Source organism: Schistocerca gregaria, chromosome 9 (genome assembly GCF_023897955.1).
Source record: "Schistocerca gregaria isolate iqSchGreg1 chromosome 9, iqSchGreg1.2, whole genome shotgun sequence".
Classification (NCBI taxonomy): domain Eukaryota; kingdom Metazoa; phylum Arthropoda; class Insecta; order Orthoptera; family Acrididae; genus Schistocerca; species Schistocerca gregaria.
This window is the reverse complement of record NC_064928.1, coordinates 160,182,544-160,204,036: the sequence shown is the minus strand read 5'-3', so window position 1 is coordinate 160,204,036 and position 21,493 is coordinate 160,182,544. Positions and strand designations below refer to the sequence as shown.

At 40.5% G+C, this 21,493-nt stretch overlaps 1 protein-coding gene across 2 annotated transcripts in view; it reads left to right on the top strand.

Annotated features, from left to right (window-relative positions):
- Positions 1 to 21,493, top strand: part of LOC126291746 (GATOR complex protein NPRL3) — an 84,524-nt gene that overhangs the window by 25,017 nt on the left and 38,014 nt on the right. For both annotated transcript variants that reach the window (XM_049985423.1, XM_049985424.1), the window contains exon 3: positions 6,979 to 7,153. In XM_049985423.1, coding sequence (XP_049841380.1) covers positions 6,979 to 7,153 — 175 coding nt within the window. The remainder of the gene's footprint in view (positions 1 to 6,978; positions 7,154 to 21,493) is intronic.

The following is a 21,493-nucleotide window of genomic DNA, read 5'->3' as shown; positions in this document are numbered from 1 at the left end:
TAACTGTCTGACCTTGCAAAAAGAACTCTGAACTGACAATTCCTCTCACATTGAAAAAACAAGTCGGCATTGTTTAAATGTTTGATTTTACCTGGCGAGATTTCTCGGGGGCAAGGCATACTTAAAATCTTCTACTGGCTTGATTGTTGCTTTGATTTAGATCATAAGCATAGCACCAAATCTCGTCCCCTGCAATAATTTTTGAAAAAAAGTTTATACATTTCAGGAAGCAGCTCAGAATATGTGGAATGCACAATCATTTTAGAATTACTGGAGTTTTATTTGGGTTGCCAGCCGTATGATGTGTAAAATCAATGAGTACAGCAATAGTTGGAAGAAAACTGAGGGAGACACTCAATCATTGTCTGATTTTGGATAAGTTTCTCTGTATTTTGACAATCTGCAATTGGTAAATAAATTAATTGCAGACTAGTTATGGGAAGTGCAACAAAAATCATAGCTGTAGCTGTTGAGCTTCTGTAGCAAATGCTTTGGTAGTTTTGATTCTGTGAACTTTCTGCAAAGACAAGACACCCCTTCTAATTTAAATAAAACCACAAATTCAGCTTTAAAAAAGTACATACATCCATCCTTACCTTAATGTAATGTTTCAAGCTTCTCATAATAACCATGCATATTTCCTTCATGATTGATCTTATTGACTATAGTGAGTGATATTGCACTCATTATTTTTAGGACTTCAAATTAATTTCCTGTAGCCAAATAATGTAAGGTATTAACAGGTGCTGAGTTGTAATAGTAGTATCTTGCAAATGATGGTCGTTTTTCTTAATTATAGGTGTAATCATTTGCAACAATACATCAAATGAGTAAGTGTCCATCCTCAGAAAGTTCTGATAATCATTTGGCTTGCTTCTCCTCGAGTCAGTAAATTTTCATGTATCAGTCTTCCCTCTTTTTCCACCATTCCTTAACCCATGTACGCTTCCTCTTTTCTGTCTATGAGTGCGGAAATGAGCCCAGTGGCCAAGTAACAGCTGGCATCTATGTTAGTCATATTGCCCCATCAAAATTTAATACTGAAATCACTTTGGTGTCTGGAGACAACCGTTATTGTATTGTCCAATATAATTTTGACAGTCTGTGGGCCATTACACATTAATGCTCTCTCTGGAAAGCTGCTGAAAATAAATTGTTCCTTCTGTGGACTTACTGACTTCTCTATACCACTGGTATGGATTCTTAATACACTGTTCACTGCTTTTTAAGTGTAAATTCCCACTCCCCCCTCCCCCTCTCTCTCTCCCCCCCTCCCCCTCCCCCTACACACACTATCCCTTACCAGTGCCTCAATGTAAAATTATCACAAAATAATTAATGATAAAAGATTAAATGCTTATTGCAGTTGTTGTAATTTGGTGATAATGGCACTTCACTAATGATAATGTTTGCATGGAATGTCCAAGTTGGAATATCAACAGTATTATGAAAAGGGTAGGTTGCTACTCACGGTAAAGTACGTTGAGCTATAGACAGGCATAACGAAAAGACTGCTTTCGCCCAAAGCCTTCTTCAGAAAAAACACACACACACACACACACACACACACACACACACACACACACACACACACACACACACACAAAAGCAAGCACTCCTCACAAACATGACCTCTGTCTCCTACCACTCTAGAATGCCAGAATTCTTGCCATAATGTGTGTTAGGTGTGCTTGCTTGCTTTTATGTGTAGGTGCATGCGTGTGTGGGTGCGCACGCACTCGTTTCCTTTATAAGGAAGACTTCATCTGAAAGCTTATATGTAACATTATATGTAAAATTGCGCCTGTCTGTAACTCGGTGTCATTGATATTATATTTCATTGTAATTGATATGGCTTCTTGGGACGACTAGTGAAGGTCATGGCTGCTAAACTAACTGAGAAAATGGGGGCACAATTCAAAAGTTGAATATTGGGAAACTCAACACCTGAGCAGGTAAACAACTTGGCTATGCAGCACCTCTCTAACTCTCCTGATATGATGCTCTCACTGTCTTATCTACAGGTTGTCTAAAGTAATATATACTCGCTTTGAAACAGAATCTCTCTTTGATTAAACCAGATAGAAATAATTTTTGGTGTACAGTGATTCAGAAGGCAATGGAAAAACTTAGCGATGCTTCCATATGTTGCAGGTTTGGAAATAATGTTTACCGTTATCATTTGGAGAATGGAAGTGGGTGTTAGTGTTACTGGAAAACAGTGTGTGAATGTTCGATGATGCTGGAGAGTTGAATTAGGAGCACCACCTCTTTCACAATTAGCAATTATAAGAATCTGAGACAAGTTTGAAGTTGATGGAATGGTGCATGATGTGCAAAATGGACATAGCGGAAGAAAGAGATATTCAGCAGATAGCAAAAGTATTGACGCAGCGATTCAGATGTACACACAATACCTGAAAAAGTCTGTGAGGAAATGTTCTCATGAGACTGGGAGCAGCAAAACTGTATTCGCAGAATTCTGCTGTCTCAGAGAGATAGGAGATTCGCACTCCCAACACTTATCCATGTCGTGAACGAGATTGATCCCAGTAGGTGAATTGAATTTTGTGACCAGTTCATCAAAATGGGTGAGGAAGATGAATGTATCTTTGGTTAGATGAAGTTACCTTTAAGCCTAAAAGAAAAATTGATCTTCATATTTGTGTGTACTGAACTAAACTCCCACTGAACATGCTGTGAAGGCCCGACAATACCAATCAGCTGCCGTGCCATCCTCAGCCTACAGGTGTCACTAGATGCAGGTATGGAGGGGTATGTGATCACCACACCACTCTCCTGGCCATATTTCAGTTTACAAGACCATAGCTGCTACTTCTCAATCAAGTAGCTCATCAGTTCACCTCACAAGGGCTGAGTGCACCCCCACTTGGCACCAGTGCTTGGCAGACTGGACGGTCACCCATCGTAGTGCCAGCCCAGCCCAACAGTGCTTGACTTTTGTGATCTGTTGGGTACTGGTTTTACCACTGTGGCAAGGCTGTTTTTACCACTGTGGCAAGGCTGTTGGCTATATTTGTGTATTATTGTTGTTGTGGTCTTCAGTCCTGAGACTGGTTTCATGCAGCTCTCCATGCTACTCTATCCTGTGCAAGCTTCTTCATCTCTCAGTACCTACTGCAGCCTACATCCTTATGAATCTGCTTAGTGTATTCATCTCTTGGTCTCCCTCTACGATTTTTACCTTCCACGTTGCCCTCCAGTACCAAATTGGTGATCCCTTGATGCCTCAGAACATGTCCTACCAACCGCTCTCTTCTTCTAGTCCAGTGGTAACACAAACTCCTCTTCTCCCCAATTCTATTCAATACCTCCTCATACCTCCTACCCATCTAATCCTCAGCATTCTTCTGTAGCACCACATTTCGAAAGCTTCTATTCTCTTTCTTGTCTAAACTGTTTATTGTCCATGTTTCACTTCCATGCATGGCTACACTCCATACAAATACTTTCTGAAACGACTTCCTGACACTTAAATCAATACTCGATGTTAACAGATTTCACTTCTTCAGAAACGCTTTCCTTGCCATTGCCAGTATACATTTCATATCCTCTCTACTTCGACCATCATCAGTTATTTTGCTCCCCAAATAGCAAAACTCCTTTACTACTTTAAGTGTCTCATTTCCTAGACTAATTTAATCCGATTTAATTTGACTACATTCCATTATCCGCCTTTTGTTTTTGTTGATGTTCATCTTATATCCTCCTTTCAAGACACTGTCCATTCATTTCAACTGCTCTTCCAAGTCCTTTGCTGTCTCTGACAGAATTACAATGTCATCGGCGAACCTCAAGGTTTTTATTTCTTCTCCATGGATTTTAATACCTACTTAGAATTTACCTTTTATTTCCTGTACTGCTTGCTCAATATACAGATTGAATAACATCGGGGAGAGGCTACAATCCTGTTTCACTCCCTTCCCAACCACTGCTTCCCTTTCATGCCCATCGACTCTTATAACTGCCACCTGGTTTCTGTACAAATTGTAAATAGCCTTTTGCTCCCTGTATTTTACCCCTGCCACCTTTAGAATTTGAAAGAGAGTATTCCAGACAACATTGTCAAAAACTTTCTCTAAGTCTACAAATGGTAGAAACGTAGGTTTGCCTTTCCTTAATCTTTCTTCTAAGATAAGTCGTAGGGTCAGTATTGCCTCACGTGTTCCAACATTTCTACGGAATCCAAACTGATCTTCACCGAGGCCAGCTTCTATCAGTTTTTCCATTCGTCTGTAAAGAATTCGTGTTAGTATTTTGCAGCTATAAACTTATTAAACTGATAGTTCGGTAATTTTCCACATCTGTCAGCACCTGCTTTCATTGGGATTGGCATTACCACATTCTTCTTGAAGTCTGAGGGAATTTCGCCTATCTCAAACATCTTACTCACCAGATGGCAGAGTTTTGTTAGGCCTGGCTCTCCCAAGGCTGTCAGTAGTTCTAATGGAATGTTGTCTACTCCTGGGGCCTTGTTTTGACTTAGGTCTTTCAGCGCTCTGTCAAACTCTTCACGCAGTATCATATCTCCCCTTTTATCTTCATCTACCTCCTCTTCCATTTTCATAATATTGTCCTCAAGAACATTGCCCCTCTATAGACCCTCTATATACTTCTTCCACCTTTCTGCTTTCCCTTCTTTGCTTAGAACTGGGGTTCCATCTGAGCTCTTGATATTCATACAAGTGGTTTTCTTTTCTCCAAAGGTCTCTTTAATTTTCCTGTAGACAGTATCTATCTTACCCCTCGTGCGATAAGCCTCTACGTCCTTACATTTGTCCTCTAGCCATCCCTGCTTAGCCATTTTGCACTTCCTGTCGATCTCATTTTTGAGACGGTTGTATTCCCTTTTGCCTGCTTCATTTACTGCATTTTTGTATTTTCTCCTTTCATCAATTAAATTCAATATTTCTTCTGTTACCCAAGGATTTCTACTAGCCCTCGTCTTTTTACCTACTTGATCCTCTGCTGCCTTCACAATTTCATCCCTCAGAGCTACCCATTCGTCTTCTACTGTATTTTTTGCCCCCATTCCTGTCAATTGTTCCCTTATGCTCTCCCTGAAATTCTGTACAACCTCTGGTTTAGTCAGTTTATCCAGGTCCCATCTCCTTAAATTCCCACCTTTTTGCAGTTTCTTCAGTTTTATTCTACAGTTCGTAACCAATAGATTATGGTCAGAGTCCACATCTGCCCCTGGATATGTCTTACAATTTAAAATCTGGTTCCTAAATCTCTGTCTTACCATTGTATAATCTATCTGAAACCTTTTAGAATCTCCAGGGTTCTTCCATGTATACAACCTTCTTTCATGATTCTTGAATTAAGTGTTAGCTATAATTAAGTTATGCTCTGTGCAAAATTCTACCAGGCGGCTTCCTCTTTCATTTCTTAGCCCCTACTACGTTTCCTTCTCTTCCTTTTCCTACTGTCGAATTCCAGTCACCAATGACTATTAAATTTTCATCTCCCTTTACTAGCTGAATAATTTCTTTTATCTCATCATACATTTCCTCAATTTCTTCATCATCTGCAGAGCTAGTTGGCATATAAACTTATACTACTGTGGTAGGTGTGGGCTTCGTGTCTTGGCCACAATAATGCGTTCACTATGCTGTTTGTAGTAGCTTACCCGCACTCCTATTTTTTTATTCATTATTAAACCTACTCCTGCATTATACCTATTCGATTTTGTATTTATAACCCTGTATTCACCTGACCAAAAGTTTTGTTCCTCCTGCCGCCGAACTTCACTAATTCCCACTATATCTAACCTATTCATTTCCATTTTTAAATTTTCTAACCTACCTGCCTGATTAAGGGATGTGACATTCCATGCTCCGATCCGTAGAATGCCAGTTTTCTTTCTCTTGATAACGACACCCTTTTGAGTAGTCCCCGCCTGGAGTTCTGAATGGGGGGGACTATTTTATCTCCGAAATATTTTACACAAGAGGACGCCATCATCATTTAATCACACAGTAAAGCTGCATGCCCTCGGGAAAAATTACGGCTGTAGTTTCCCCTTGCTTTCAGCTGTTCGCAGTACCAGAACAGCAAGATCGTTTTGGTTAGTGTTACAGGGCCAGATCAGTCAATCATCCAGACTGTTGCCCCTGCAACTACTGAAAAGGCTGCTGCCCTTCTTCAGGAACCACAAGTTTGTCTGGCCTCTCAACAGACACCCCTCCGTTGTGGTTGCACCTACGGTACGGCTATCTGTATCGTTGAGGCACGCAAGCCTCCCCACCAATGGCAAGGTCAATGGTTCATGGGGGGGGGGGGGGGGAGATTTGTGTGTACTAGGCTAATAAAAATCTATAAGTAACTGAAGAAAAACCTATTAATCTGTCGTGAGTATCAGGCCGTTGTGGTCTGCCACCTTGAAGGTTAATCGGACTGTACTTCTTTGATGAGACTGACACCTAGAAATTATCCATGGTAACTCTAGGCCTTAACAGTATTTTTGACGATGAATATTATTACTTTTAATAGGATGGGGCACCACCTCACCTTCAACTCGAAGTGTGGGGAATTTCTCGTTAGCAAAGTCCCTTGAAAATGGATAGGACAAAGGGAAAGTGCTGTGAAGAATCCATCTCAATCGCCGTTTGTAACATTTTAGACTTTTGTTGTTGGGTTTCTACCAAAAACACAGTACACTGCAAAACCACAATCAGTGGTTGATCTAATTGGCCAAGCAGTAATACTGTTCCATTAGAAACAGTACAGCTGGTATCCATTCTAAGGTGTCATCTATGATGCATTGTGGTCAGAGGTGGTCATTTTGGGCATATACCACCTTCTTAAATTTCACCTTAATGTATACGACACCAAAAGCTTTTTATTTCTGTCTGCTTTAATTAAAGGGGTATTAAGTTCCAAAGAGTGTATACATTATTTTGACACACAACATATTTTTAGTGGATGTTTTACACTGCCCTCAATTTCGTGCAGGTGTCTGCAGTCCCTGAAGCCATACCATGGCCTGCTGTTGCTGGTTGAGCCCTCGGAGCTGCTGGAGACACTTTCTCCAGACTCGTCACCAGCACTTGTGCGCCTCGTGCAGATCTACTCCCCCATAAAGTCGCTGCAGACACTTGCTGCCGATGCGGACTTAACGCTTCGGCAGGTTAGTGCCTTTGTATGAGTGCCTTCTATTATAGATTGTAGATTTTATTGGTCCTGTTGTCTACATAGCAGCTTATGCATAAGACATTGGACAAGTCAAGTTGTAAATATACAGGCTGAAAGTAATTTCAAGGCATACATATTTAAGCTTACAATAATACACTTTACACGTAAGTATTTATATAACACATTTCATAAATTTAAATATTCTTCAATGGAGTAAAAGCAGTAATGCTGTAAATATGACTTTAGAGATTTTCCAAATGTATTGACCTCAGTGATAGCTTTTATGTTTTCAGGAAGTTTGTTACAAAGCTTAACTCCCATGTGAAAAGTACCTTTTGGCACAGTGCTGTGCTGATTTGAGTCATATGTAAGTTTCTGTTTTGTCTGGTAAAGTGCTCATGTATATCACAGTTTTTTTGTAGTCTCCGGTCCTTGCCTATTACATTTAATTTAAAGAACAAAAGGGTTTCCATAATGTATACACATGGTAATGGGGGAATACCGGATTTCTTAAACAGGGGTTTACAAGAGTCTCTAGGCTTGCACCCAAACAACATTCTAATGGCTCTTTTTTGTAGTTTAAAAGTGCTATTAGCTGTTTTAGTGTTTCCCCAGAAGGTGACCCCGTATCTAAGACGAGAATGAAAGTACGCATGATATGCATTCAATACTGATGACACTGCCTTAAAAGTTTAAGGATGCTGCAGATTCTGTTATCCGTAAATTGCAAGGGATAATTTTTAAATTACCCTAAAATAAACTGGGTGTATGGTGTAAGATGTAACACCCCATTTATTTACGGGCAGATTAAAATAAGTTATTGTTAGATCTCATTATAAGAAAGGTGACAAGAAAAACATAAATAATTACTGTCCAACATCCTTACTGAGACATTTTTCCAAAAAAAAAAAAAAAAAAAAAAAAAAAAAAAAAAAAAAAAAAAAAAAAGGAAAAAGTAATGTACTGAAAAGTAATCTCACATTTAAGCTGGAGCAATTTACTTAGCATGTCATGGTTTGGATTTGAGAAGGGTTGCCTAACTGAGAATGCTATTTATAAATTCACTCCCCAAATATTACAAATTGTAAATTATATAATATTGCCAATGGTTTTTTTTATTTATTATTTCTCAGTGTGTTTTCATGTATAGATCATGCTACTCCCCTGGGGAAACCTAAGTTTTATGGAATTGATGGCTTTACACACAATTTGTTTGAATAATACTCAACAAACAGAATGCCAAAAGTTGCATGAAATAATTCAGGAGAGAAAATATTAGAGCTTTGAAGAGATCATGAAGAGAGTGCCACAAGCTTCAATTTTGGGTGCACTGCTAGTCCTTACATATCTGATTGCTCTACCTCTTAACATTCATCAAGCGGAACTGATACTTTTTTAGAGATGATACTAGTGTGATAATGAATCCCATTGGGTAGAAAACAATGGAAGTGATTGTTACTTATGTTTTTTCAAAGAATTACTTAACAGTTCTGTGAAACTGTACTCCCGCTAAATTTTGAGAAAACACATTATATTCAGTTCTGTGCAACAAATAGTCATACCAACAATTGATGTAAGACATAAGACATCAGAAGGCCATTACATTTATTCTGTATTGTTTATTGTTATCCCTTGCTGCGTAAACTTGACTACAAAGATTGTCTGTTTATTCTTGACTTTGACTGGTGGTACCATGTGATGCCATTCCGTTGACTGACATTTAGACTCTGAGGTCATGTGATAAATCCACCCCTTATCCTCTGTCAGAATATTCTCTAAAAATTGATCATCTTCCTCATTATGATATTGGTGAAAAAAATCAAGAGCGCTAGCCATTATTTCCATTTTCTGTTTCTCGGTAAACAGCCTGGGAACCCAATGTGTGCATAATTTGTGAAATTACAGAGACAGTTTTGAACAGAGTTGTTCTACCCACATTTGAAAATTCTAGTGCTTAAGTTGAAATTGTGAATCACAACACTTCACAAACCTTTTTGTCCACAGCTTTGACCAAACCTGCTGAGCTCACCAATGGTTGACTTGATCACACTTTGTCCTGGATATTTACCCACCTTTTCCTGAAAGCTAGATCTCACCCTTTTATGCAGTTTATCATCACTTGTTGCACTGGGGCCATAGACCTCACTTATCTGTTGATGAATTGCCACTGTTGCTACATTCCTTGCTGTCAAAATACTAGTCAGTGACCTTATTTCACACTTGGTGGACAGAGCAATTGTTTTAAACATTTTGAATGAACAGTGTTGACAGCACATTGCAACAGTACCAATGCAAATGACATCGTTTGATGAGCAAGGCACGTTGGGAGTGGGTGCGCATGTGCATTTCCATGTCCGTGTGACATTCAACTAGCCAGTGCGATTTAGACCTTACTTTTTGAATAATCCTTGTAGTTTGCGTATTTCCACTCAGTAATATCTTTCTGGGACAACTCAAGGAAGAAAGTATTGACTGAACAAAAGTGAGCAGTAGGAACATGTGGTGTTCACAGAAGAGTGTTGTGTAAGGAGTTAGGAAGTTTAACTTTGCCATCACAATACATGGATGTCCTGATGAAATTTGTCATAAATAATCCATCACAATTTGAGAAGAATAGTAGATGTACACATCACAATAATAATGGAAAAATGACCTCTATGTATCCATTATTAAAGCTGTTAGTGGCTGAGAAAGCAGAAACAAATAATACTTGACCATTTGCTCAATGACATAAGATGTCTGACAGGTAGTGAAGCAAGTTTTAAATCTAACCTAAAATCATTTCTCCTCGACAATCTTCCATTCCATGCCCAAATTTTTATTTAAAAACTGTTAGCCTGCTTACAAAAAATCCCTAGTTTTTAAATGTAAAAAAACGCATTCATGGATGTTAACATGAATCAATAATATGTATACAAGTCCTATAAGCTGACCCATTTCACGTGATTTCAGTAAAATAATTGTTCAAATGATCTGTGGAACATGTAAATAAGTCGCTAAGTAACTTTCACAAATGGCTTATGATATCAAAATGAGATTTTCAACAAATCATAGTACACACAGTGGTATATACTTTTGTTGTCTGTTTAATCTTGTTAACTCTTGTTACTGTACCTGTATAGAATCTCTGTAGCCACCATATGATGCATGCCGGACAGTACACTGTATCAGTGTTAGTCATTCCCTTCCCTGTTCAACTCACAAATGAGCGAGATAAAAATGACTGTCTATATTCTTTCAAGAGATGTACAGTGGACATCTTCATGATCTGGACTCACAGTGAAGAACAACTCCTGAATTTCCTCTCCAACCTCAACTCCTTTGGTTCCATCAGATTCACCTGGTCCTATTCCAAATCCCATGCCACTTTCCTTGACGTTGACCTCCATCTGTCCAATGGCCAGCTTCACACATTCGGCCACATCAAACCCACCAACAAGCAACAGTATCTCCATTATGACAGCTGCCACTCATTTCATATCAAACGGTCCCTTCCCTACAGCCAAGGCCTTCGTGACAAACGAATCTGCTCCAGTCCTGAATCCCTGGACCATTACACCAACAACTTGAAATCAGCTTTCGCATCCCGCAACTACCCTCCCGACCTGGTACAGAAGCAAATAACCAGAGCCACTTCCTCATCCCCTCAAACTCAGAACCTCTCACAGAAGATCCCCAAAAGTGCCCCACTTGTGACAGGATACTTCCTGGGACTGGATCAGACTCTGAATGTGGCTCTCCATCAGGAATACAACTTCCTAAAATCCTGCCCCGAAATGAGATCCATCCTTCATGAAATCCTCCCCACTCCACCAAGAGTGTCTTTCCGCCATCCACCTAACCTTACGAAGGTTCGTCCCTATGAAATCCCCAAACCACCTTCCCTACCCTCTGGCTCCTACCGTTGTAACCGCCCCCAGTGTAAAACCTGTCCTATGCACCCTCCCACTACCACCTACTCCAGTCCTGTAACCCAGAAGGTGTACACGATCAAAGGCAGAGCCACGTGTGAAAGCACCCACGTGATTTACCAACTTACCTGCCTAAACTGTGAAGCCTTCTATGTGGGAATGACCAGCAACAAACTGTCCATTCGCATGAACGTACACAGGCAGACAGTGTTTGTTGGTAATGAGTATCACCCTGTGGCTAACCATACCTTCCTGCATGGCCAGCACATCTTGGCACAGTGTTACACCGTCCGGGCTATCTGGATACTTCCCACTGACACCAAACTATCAGAACTCTGGAGGTGGGAACTTGCTCTTCAATATATTCTCTCTTCTCGTTAGTCACCAGGCCTCAACCTCCGCTAATTTCAAGCGGGAAAGCGCTGGTAGACAGGCACAATAAAAACACACACACACACACACACACACACACACACACACACACACACACACAAAATTTCGAGCCTTCGCAACCGGCGGCTGCTTCGTCAGGAAAGAGGGAAGGAAAAGGAAAGATGAAAGGATGTGGGTTTTAAGGGAGAGGGTAAGGAGTCATTCCAATCCCGGGAGCGGAAAGACTTACCTTAGGGGGGAAAAAGGATAGGTGCGCGCGCACACACACACACACACACACACACACACACACACACACACACACACACACACACACACACACAAAAGCAGACGTATTTACAGGCAAAGAGTTTGGGCAGAAATGTCAGTCGAGGTGGAAGTGTGGAGGCAAAGATGATGATGAATGACAGGTGAGGTACGAGTGGCGGCAACTTGAAATTAGCGGAGATCCCTGCTGGAGAGCCACATTCAGAGTCTGATCCAGTCCAGGAAAGTATCCTGTCACAAGTGGGGCACTTTTGGTGTTCTTCTGTGGGAGGTCCTGGGTTTGTGGGGATGAGGAAGTGGCTCTGGTTATTTGCTTCTGTACCAGGTCGGGAGGGTAGTTGAGGGATGCTAAAGCTGTTTTCTGGTTGTTGGTGTAATCGTCCAGGGATTCAGGACTGGAGCAGATTCGTTTGCCACGAAGGCCTAGGCTGTAGGGAAGGGACCGTTTGATATGGAATGGGTGGCAGCTGTCATAATGGAGGTACTGTTGCTTGTTGGTGGGTTTGATGTGGCCGGATGTGTGAAGCTGGCCATTGGACAGATGGAGGTCAACGTTGAGGAAAGTGGCATGGTATTTGGAGTAGGACCAGGTGAATCTGATGGAACCAAAGGAGTTGAGGTTGGAGAGGAAATTCTGGAGTTGTTCTTCACTGTGAGTCCAGATCATCAAGATGTCATCAAAAATCTGTACCAAACTTTGGGTTGGCAGGCCTGGGTAACTAAGAAGGCTTTCTCTAAGCGACCCATAAATAGGTTGGCATACGAGGGGGCCATCCTGGTACCCATGGCTGTTCCCTTTAATTGTTGGTATGTCTGGCCTTCAAAAGTGAAGAAGTTGTGGGTTAGGATGTAGCTGGCTTAGGTAATGAATAAAGAAGTTTTAGGCAGGGTGGCAGGTGAAAGGAAGTGCTCCATCGCAGCGAGGCCCTGGACGTGTGGGATATTTGTGTATAAGGAAGTGGCATCAATGGTTACAAGGATGGTTTCCGGGGGTAACAGATTGGGTAAGGATTCTAGGCGTTCGAGAAAGTGGTTGGTGTCTTTGATGAAGGATGGGAGGCTGCATGTAATGGGTTGAAGGTGTTGATCTACGTAGGCAGAGATACTTTCTGTGGGGGCTTGGTAACCCGCTACAATGGGGCGGTCGGGATGTTTGGGTTTCTGAATTTTAGGAAGTAGGTAGAAGGTAGGGGTGCGGGGTGTCGGTGCGGTCAGGAGGTTGATGGAGTCAGGTGAATGGTTTTGTAGAGGGCCTAAGGTTCTGAGGATTCCTTGAACCTCTGCCTGGACATCAGGAATGGGATTACCTTGGCAAACTTTGTATGTAGTGTTGTCTGAAAACTGACACAGTCCCTCAGCCACATACTCCCGACGATCAAGTACCACGGTCGTGGAACCCTTGTTAGCTGGAATAATGACGATGGATCGGTAAGCCTTAAGATCACGGATAGCCTGGGCTTCAACTGTGGTGATGTTGGGAGTAGGATTAAGGTTTTTCAAGAAAGACTGAGAGGTAAGGCTGGAACTGAGAAATTCCTGGAAGGTTTGGAGGGGGTGATTTTGAGGAAGAAGAGGTGGGTCCCGCTGTGATGGAGGACGGAACTGTTCCTGGCAGGGTTCAATTTGGATAGTGTCTTGGGGAGTTAGATCATTAGGAGTAGGATTAGGATTATTTTTCTTTGTGGCCAAGTGATATTTCCAGCAGAGACTATGAGTGTAGGACAGTAAATCTTTGACGAGGGCTGTTTGGTTGAATCTGGGAGTAGGGCAGAAGGTGAGGCCTTTGGATAGGACAGAGGTTTCGGATTGGGAGAGAAGTTTGGAGGAAAGGTTAACTACTGAATTGGGGTGTTGTGGTTCCAGATTGTGTTGACTAGAATTTTGAGGTTTTGGGGGGAGCGGAGCTGGAAGTGGGAAGTTGAGTATATGGGAGGGACTGGGTCTTGTGCAATGAGAGGAGGTTGAGATTTGTTGAAAAGTTTGTGGAGGGTGAGTGAGTTGCCTTTCCGGAGGTGGGAAGCCATGAGATTGGATAGTTTTTTGAGGTGGAGGGTGGCATGCTGTTCTAATTTGTGGTTGGCTTGTAGGAGGATGCTCTGAACAGCTGGTGTGGATGTGGGAGAGGAAAGATTGAGGACTTTGATTAGGGATAGGAGTTGATGGGTGTGTTCATTGGCTGAGTTTATGCGTAAGTGAAGGATTAGGCGGGTGAGGGCTATGGATTGTTCGGTTTGGAACTGGTATAGGGACTGATGGAAAGAAGGGTTACAGCCATAGTTGGTAACTAAGTGTGAGGCCTTTGGGGGTGATGCTAAATGTCAGACAAGCCTGAGTAAATAAAATATGGGAGCGTAATCTGGTTAGGGTGAAGGCATGTTTGTGGAGGGAATGTAAATGGTACTTAATGGGGTCGTTGTGGGGATGTTGTGAGGGTAACATGGTATTGGAAGGTGGAAAGTGTAACATGAGGCTAAAGTGAAAATAAAAATATATGGGGAGAGAAAAAGGTGAACTAGAAAGCAACTGGAGTTCTGGTGTGAAAAAAAGTCGAAAAAGTGTTGGTTTAAGTTGAGCTATGTTGATCCTGTGGTGAACTTAGGTTGGTAAACAACGATGTGTACAAAGGTTAGGTAGTTGTGTTGCCTCCAATACCTACATACACCTTGTCGTGTTCTGCAGAGAGATGCTTTCAGATATGTGGTGGTGGATCTGTAAGACAGGAGAACACAACACTTGGTACAGTAGATATAGCTGACATCAGTCACTAACGAAAATATCTCCGAAACATTGATACAACCACTGTCCTGCGTACTCGGGATATATTATTTCAAATCGAGTTTTTCTTTCACACACTCCTTCATCCCAAGTTCACGCACCATGATGCTACAGTGGGCATCTGAATGGTGCTCAGGTAACGATAGCAGACAGCCAGGCAATTTGAGCGTGCGGCACTGGAACGAGAATCATGGAAGTAGAGTGCGGTTGCCCCCTCAATCCAAAGCGACTGTACTTACATCTGACTGATTTTGGTGGAACTATGTGCACCGAGCAATTCGAGTGTGCATAAACGTCAGGTGCAGGGTCTAGTATATGCTCATGTTTAAGTGAACAGCATTTGGTGAAACAACCAAACCATTGAAAGGCTTGAAACAGTAACGGGACCAGGCACAAGAACCCCATTTGGTGGTACTACACTGCAATAGCTGATTCCTTTCACCTTGTCTTTCAATTTTAGCAGCTTTTGTGGATATCTTTACAAAAAGTTTAATGCCAATTGTTGTTGTTGTTGTTGTTGTTCTGGTCTAAGGAAGACTGGTTTTATACTAACCTATCTCAACAAGCCTCTTTATCTTGATATAACTTCGGCAACCTACATGCATTAACTTGCTTAATGAGTTCATACGGGGGTTTCCCATTATAATTCTTCCCCCCCACACTTCCTTCCATTACCAAACTCATGGTTTCTTCATGCATCAGGCTGTGTCCTATCAATTGATACCTTGTTTTAGTAAAGTTGTGCCCCAAATTTCTTTTCTCAGTGTTTCGGTCTTGTATCTCTTCACTAGGCAGTTAGTTTGCCCATCTAATTTTAGCATTCTTCTGTAGCATGACATTTCAGGTGCTTCTATTCTCTTATTAATTTTTTCATAATGAGGGGCCACAGTCATAATACATTTCTTTAAAGTCAGAACTGCCATTAGACCGTTGGTTATTTACAGTGTTACATTTACACTTACACAGTTTTAATATGTCAGTGTGCCGTCTCAGGCAATTTATAACACTAAAAACACTTGATAATGGCTCGTGGAAGCCGAAATCATGACTGTGCAAGTGTAAACATAACACTGCAAATAAACAACAGTCTACTGATGGCACTGACTTTAAAGAAGTATTCTTCTATTATCTGATCACCTTTTCATCCGTGTTTCACTTCTTTACAAGGCTGCACACCAGATAAATAACTTAAAAAAAGAATACTTCCTAAAACTTAAATTTATATTAGAAGTAACCAGAGTCCTTTTCTTCAGAAACAATTTTCATGCTTTAGCCAAGATGAAAGCCAATTGCAGAATGACTTGGACACTATATCAGTATGGTGCAAAAAGTGCCATTGTCTCTGAATAAGGAAAAGTGTGAGGTCATTTACATGAACACAAAAAGAAATCTGTTAAATTTCAGTTACACAATAAACCACACAAAATTAAAGTTTGTTGATTCAACTAAATACCTAAGAATTACAATTACAAACAACTTACATTCAAACAACCGTGCAGACAATGTTGTGTTGAAGGCAAACCAGTGACTATGTTTTATTGACAGAACACTTAGAAGATGCAGCAGGTCCATTAAAGAGACTGCTTTCATTAGACTTGTTTGTCCTCTGGTAAGAATACTGCTGTGTGGTATGGGATAGGATTGACGGAGAATGTCGAAAAAATCCAAAGAAGGGCAGCTCATTCTGTTTTATTATGAAATAACGGTAAGAGTGTCACAAATATGATATGCAAACTTGGGTGGCAATCATTAAAACAAAAAGCATTTTTCGTTGTCATGGGACTTTTTTTTTGTGAAATTTGACTCAACGTCCTCCTCTGGATGTGAAAATATTTTTTGTCACAAACCTACATAGGGAGAAATGATCATCATGATAAAATAAGAGAAATCAGAGCTTGTACATAAAGATGTAGATGATCATTTTTGCCATGGGATGTAGAGAAATAGTGTGAAGGTTTTGAAGAACCCTCTGCAAGGCACTTGTGTGAATTGCAGAGTAAGCAGTATAGATGTTTATCTGCTCTCTGTCAGCAACTGTAAGTTATTTTTCAGCCCAGGTAGTAAAGTCATAAACTACTTTTAGTGGTTCATTTCCTATTATTTGATTTGACAACATTCCACTGCCCTTGTTTTACTTTTATTGATACTCATCTTATAGCCTACTTTCAAGACACTCTTCATTCCATTTCACTACTCTGCAAAGCCTACTGATCACTGTTCCTGCAATCTTGAGGATATTTCTCCTGTCTTATATATCTTTCACACTATGCCTTCATGAACAGTTGTTACATCATTCTGTCATTGACAGAATTACAGTGTAACTGGGAAATTTGCAACGCTTTTATTTCTTCTCTCTGAACATTAATTCCTTGTCCAAATTTCTCCTTGGTTTCCTTCACAGCTTGCCCCCGAGGTCAGCTTCTACCAGTTTTTCAATTCTTCTGTAAGAAAATGTGTTTGTATTTTGCAATTGTGGCTTATTAAACTGGTAGTTGGGTAATATTCACACCTGTCAACACCTGCTTTGTTTGGGAATGTAATTATTACATTGTTCCTGCAGTCTTGAGGATATTTCTCCTGTCTCATATATCTTGCACACTATGCCTTCATGAACAGTTGTTGCATCACTGTACTTGTCTTTAAAGAGTATCTAAATGCCATTAAAATAGCACGTCATTGGGACAGTAGTAAGATATCATTCACGAGAATTCCAAGAGTTTAGAGTATGCTTTTATTTTAAGTTTGAAGTTGTATAGCATATGACAAAAAAAATGTATTGTGTGATGTAATTATAAACTAACAATATCTGCACTGTTCAAACATTGTTTCTCGCAAAATACCTTGATTCTAGGCCAAAAGGAAGTATCCCATAGGTTTTGATGATTGAGTTTGCATGTATTACAATATGTTACATAAATGACAGTGTTTTTTGATTCCAGTGAGTTTGAAGCTTCAATTTGTAGCACTACCAAAGAACCATAGACTTCAGTGTGTCACATAAATTCCAACGTGATACGTTTACCCATTCCTGAGGATACAGATTTTTAACAATTGGATGGACAAACAGACTGATAGACAGACAACAAGGTGATCCTGTAAGGGTTCCATTATTACCAGTGGTACAGAACCCCAAAAAAGGGACAAAAAACCTTTCTTCCCTATCTCAATTACTTCAAGAATTCAGAGGATTAAACATACAGGACAAGTGTAAAATATTTCCCCGACTACAAAAATTTATTTCCAAGGTACTGTGCTAGATACAGCTATGTGGTTTCTTGCAAAAGCTACCTTAACTCGCAAAGTTTGTTATGGATACATTTGTATGTGCGCTCTGTTTGTTGCTCGTAGTACTTTTAGGCAACACTCAATTTCTCTCCACGTCTTTGCCGTCATCTCTTCCATCATTGCCTGTACAGCAACTTGTGTTCATGCTGTAAGAGCTCGGACATCAGGAACTGGTGAACTAAACACTTTATCCTTAACATAAGTCCACAAAAAAATCGAGAAGGATTATTGTCTGGTGAATGAAGGATTATTGTCTGGTGAATGTGGTGGCCATATCGGACCATCTCCACTGATCCACCCCTCCAGAAAGGTTTCGTCTAAGAAGTGGCAACCAAATAACTCAAAGTGTGGTAGGGTACCACTTTGTTGAAAGACTACGCATGGTTGGAAATTCCTGTAACTGAGATGCCTGAGCACATGTAGAAGTCTTCCATAAAAACTGTATGAGTTAAACTACCATTTGTAACAAATAACTTATCTGCATATGTCGTAGTTCCTTAGAAATAAATTTTTGTAATTGTGGAAAGACTTAATGCTCACCCTGACAACAAAAGTAGGTGCTTCTCTGCACGCTACCATTTGTCAAAGACCCTCGTTTCAGTATCCTGAATTATTTGTGAAAGAAGTTGGGTTTTATGTCTTATCCAACTCACACTGTATCGCATATGGATTTGATTGTATGTTTAAATCTGTATACTTATTACACTTGCTTTAGTTGCTCTTCTCTGACAGCTATAAGTGTGTGCCCCTTTATTGCTGTAAAAAAATTTAGCTGTGATTTTGTAAATTGTTTTGTCATAAATGTATTTTCTAGTTTTATTAAAAGGAAAATGAGACTAAAATTATTAGAAGACAAAATGGCTGACCAGCACTTACTTTCAAGATGTAGAATTCTGTGCCTTAGCTAATAGAAACACTTAAAAATACAAATGCAGTAGAACCTTGCTAATCTGACCTTGGCTGGTCCGAATCTGTCCAAACATCCTATTTCTGGTGTTTGTTTCAACATATCAGTGACTTATCATCTGCGGTACGGATCGGTAGGCGGTTGACCGATGATAGGTACCACAGTTCTATCAGTTTTATTGTGAAGTAACTTGTGTTATTGTGCACACACATTTTATAGGAAAGTGACAGTATTCTTACATATTAATGTCTGTAAAACTAAATTATGGCATCAACTAAATGTAAACATCTGACACTGTCTTCTGCGGAGAATCTGAAAATACTTGTAAGGTTAGACAAAGGCAAGTCTCTTCAAAAAACTGCAATGTAACAACTGTTAAAGTCTGGAGAAAAATTTGGAAAACTCTTGAAAACCACACAATGATGATGATAAGAAAGAACTGAAAATAAGTAGGGTTTTTAAAGAAGCCTGTCATCTGGACCAATCATAAAAGAAAAGGCACTGAGTTCATATGAAAAATTATATGGAGACAATGAAAATGAAAAGTTTACAGTGAGTGAAACCTGACTATAGCGGTGGAAAAAAAAAAGTGACATTTTAAATGTAATGATTCCAGCGAGAAGCTGTCTGCTGATGAAACAGCTGCCCAGAGAATTTGTTCCAGAATTTGAGAACTAAGTTAGAGATTAAGGTGTTCCATAATCAAGTGTTTAACATTTGTGAGTCCAACTTAAACTGCAAAATGCTGCCTACAAGAACTCTTGCAGTATGAGTCAGTTGTCTCTGAATGCAGTATGATAATTAGCTGTGTACAGTTCTTAAAGTATTACTCACAGTAATGGAATCTTACCATACAATACAGACATATTTACAGTACAGGCATTGCTGTATTAACCTTTCGTGCAAGATATTTAAGTGTGCCAACATTTTCTTTTTGTTTTGTTACTGTTTTAAAATGGAACAATGTTTCGGATAGTATTTACAGTTGAAAATTAAAGTTTTACCGTACCGTGTTGTGATGTTAAGGGTCAATAAAAGTGTTACCCTGATAATCTGACCTTTTTTTGCATTCTGGCCATGCCCCCCCCCCCCCCCCCCCCCCCCCTCCATTTCCTGTAGGAGAAGGATTGATGTGCCCCCTCCATTTCCTGTAGGAGAAGGATTGATGTGGTTCTACTGTAAACTGTATCTGTCAGTCAGATATTGTATATTCCTTCCATGAGGGAAGGGATTGCAGGGTTGGGAGTGGTTGGACAGTAGAGGCTCGGTATTGCTTTACCTACTTGTTAAGTCCTTTTTATTGGTGAGTAAAGGATTTTCCACATACAATGGAAGCACTTTTTCCAACATTGTGAAGGAACCAATACCACTGCATATGTAGTTAGGTCAGTAGGCAGAACGTAGAATATTGGACTAAAATACAAAATCAGAAACCTGCCATGCTAGTTATATCAAAACCATGTTTTAAGAGAAGTTTTGCTGCCATCAGCTTGAACAGGAGACTGATTAAACTCGTGGTAGGTCTAATGTCTGGTGACGGGAACTTCAAGAAACACCTGCACGAGATGGGGGTGTAGGGGAAGAAGCCTCTAAGAGCAGACTCTTGGTACGCGGGAGGAAACTGTACCACATGTGTTCTTCCAATGTGAATCACTGGAGACCAAAGGACTCGAAATATTCAGTGTATGTGGTGTGCATTCTTTTACATCTGTCCGAAAGAATAGACACCATTGTGATCCTGCAGCCACTATGAATCAAGAAGCAAAGGAATTAAAAACATTAGCTACCAGTGGGCATTGATTTAAACCACATGAGAAATTTGAAAATTTGTACTGGACCAGGATTTGAATCCAGACTTCCTGGTTATGGGGCAGATGCGCTGACCACTACGCCATCCAGACACAGCAGTCATTGCAACTGCACAGGTTACCTTAGAACACCTCCCATTAGGCTCAAATTCTCAAGTTACCCATACACTACTATGTAGTGACCCTTGTACATTACCACCGAGCGAGGTGGCGCAGTGGTTAGCACACTGGACTCGCATTTGGGAGGACGACAGTTCAATCCCGCCTCCGGCCATCCTGATTTAGGTTTTCCGCGATTTCCCTAAATCGCTTCAGGCAAATGCTGGGATGGTTCCTTTGAAAGGGCATGGCCGATTTCCTTCTCCATCCTTCCCTCACCCGAGTTTGCACTCCGTCTCTAATGACCTCGTTGTCGACGGGACGTTAAGTGACGTCTCTAATGACCTCGTTGTCGACGGGACGTTAAGTGACGTCTCTAATGACCTCGTTGTCGACGGGACGTTAAGTGAATGAAAGCATACTGGCAGAAAACTTAGAAGCTGCTGTGAATCTACTAAAGAGATGCCTACACTGTGCTTGTCTGTCTGCTTCTGGAACAGTGTTCCATTTTACGGGATCCTTATCTGATAAGGTTGATGGAGGACATCTGAAAAGTTTAGAGAAGGCCACCTTGTTTTAAATACAGGAGAGATTATCATGCATATGATATGTGAGTGGGGACAGCAATCACTAAAACAAAGCTGTTTTTCATTGTGGTGAGATCGTTTCATAAAATTTCAATCACTAACTTTCTCCTCCAAATGCAAAATTAATTTGTTCACTCCCTCCCATAGGAGGAGAAATGACCAATATGTCCTTTTCATAATACTGTTGTTATCCCATCCTGAATTTTCCATCATAACAAAATAAGAGAAATCAGATCTCATATGGAAAGATTTGAGATGTTAATTTTTCCCACGTGCTATTCAAAAGTGGAACAATGGAAAAAT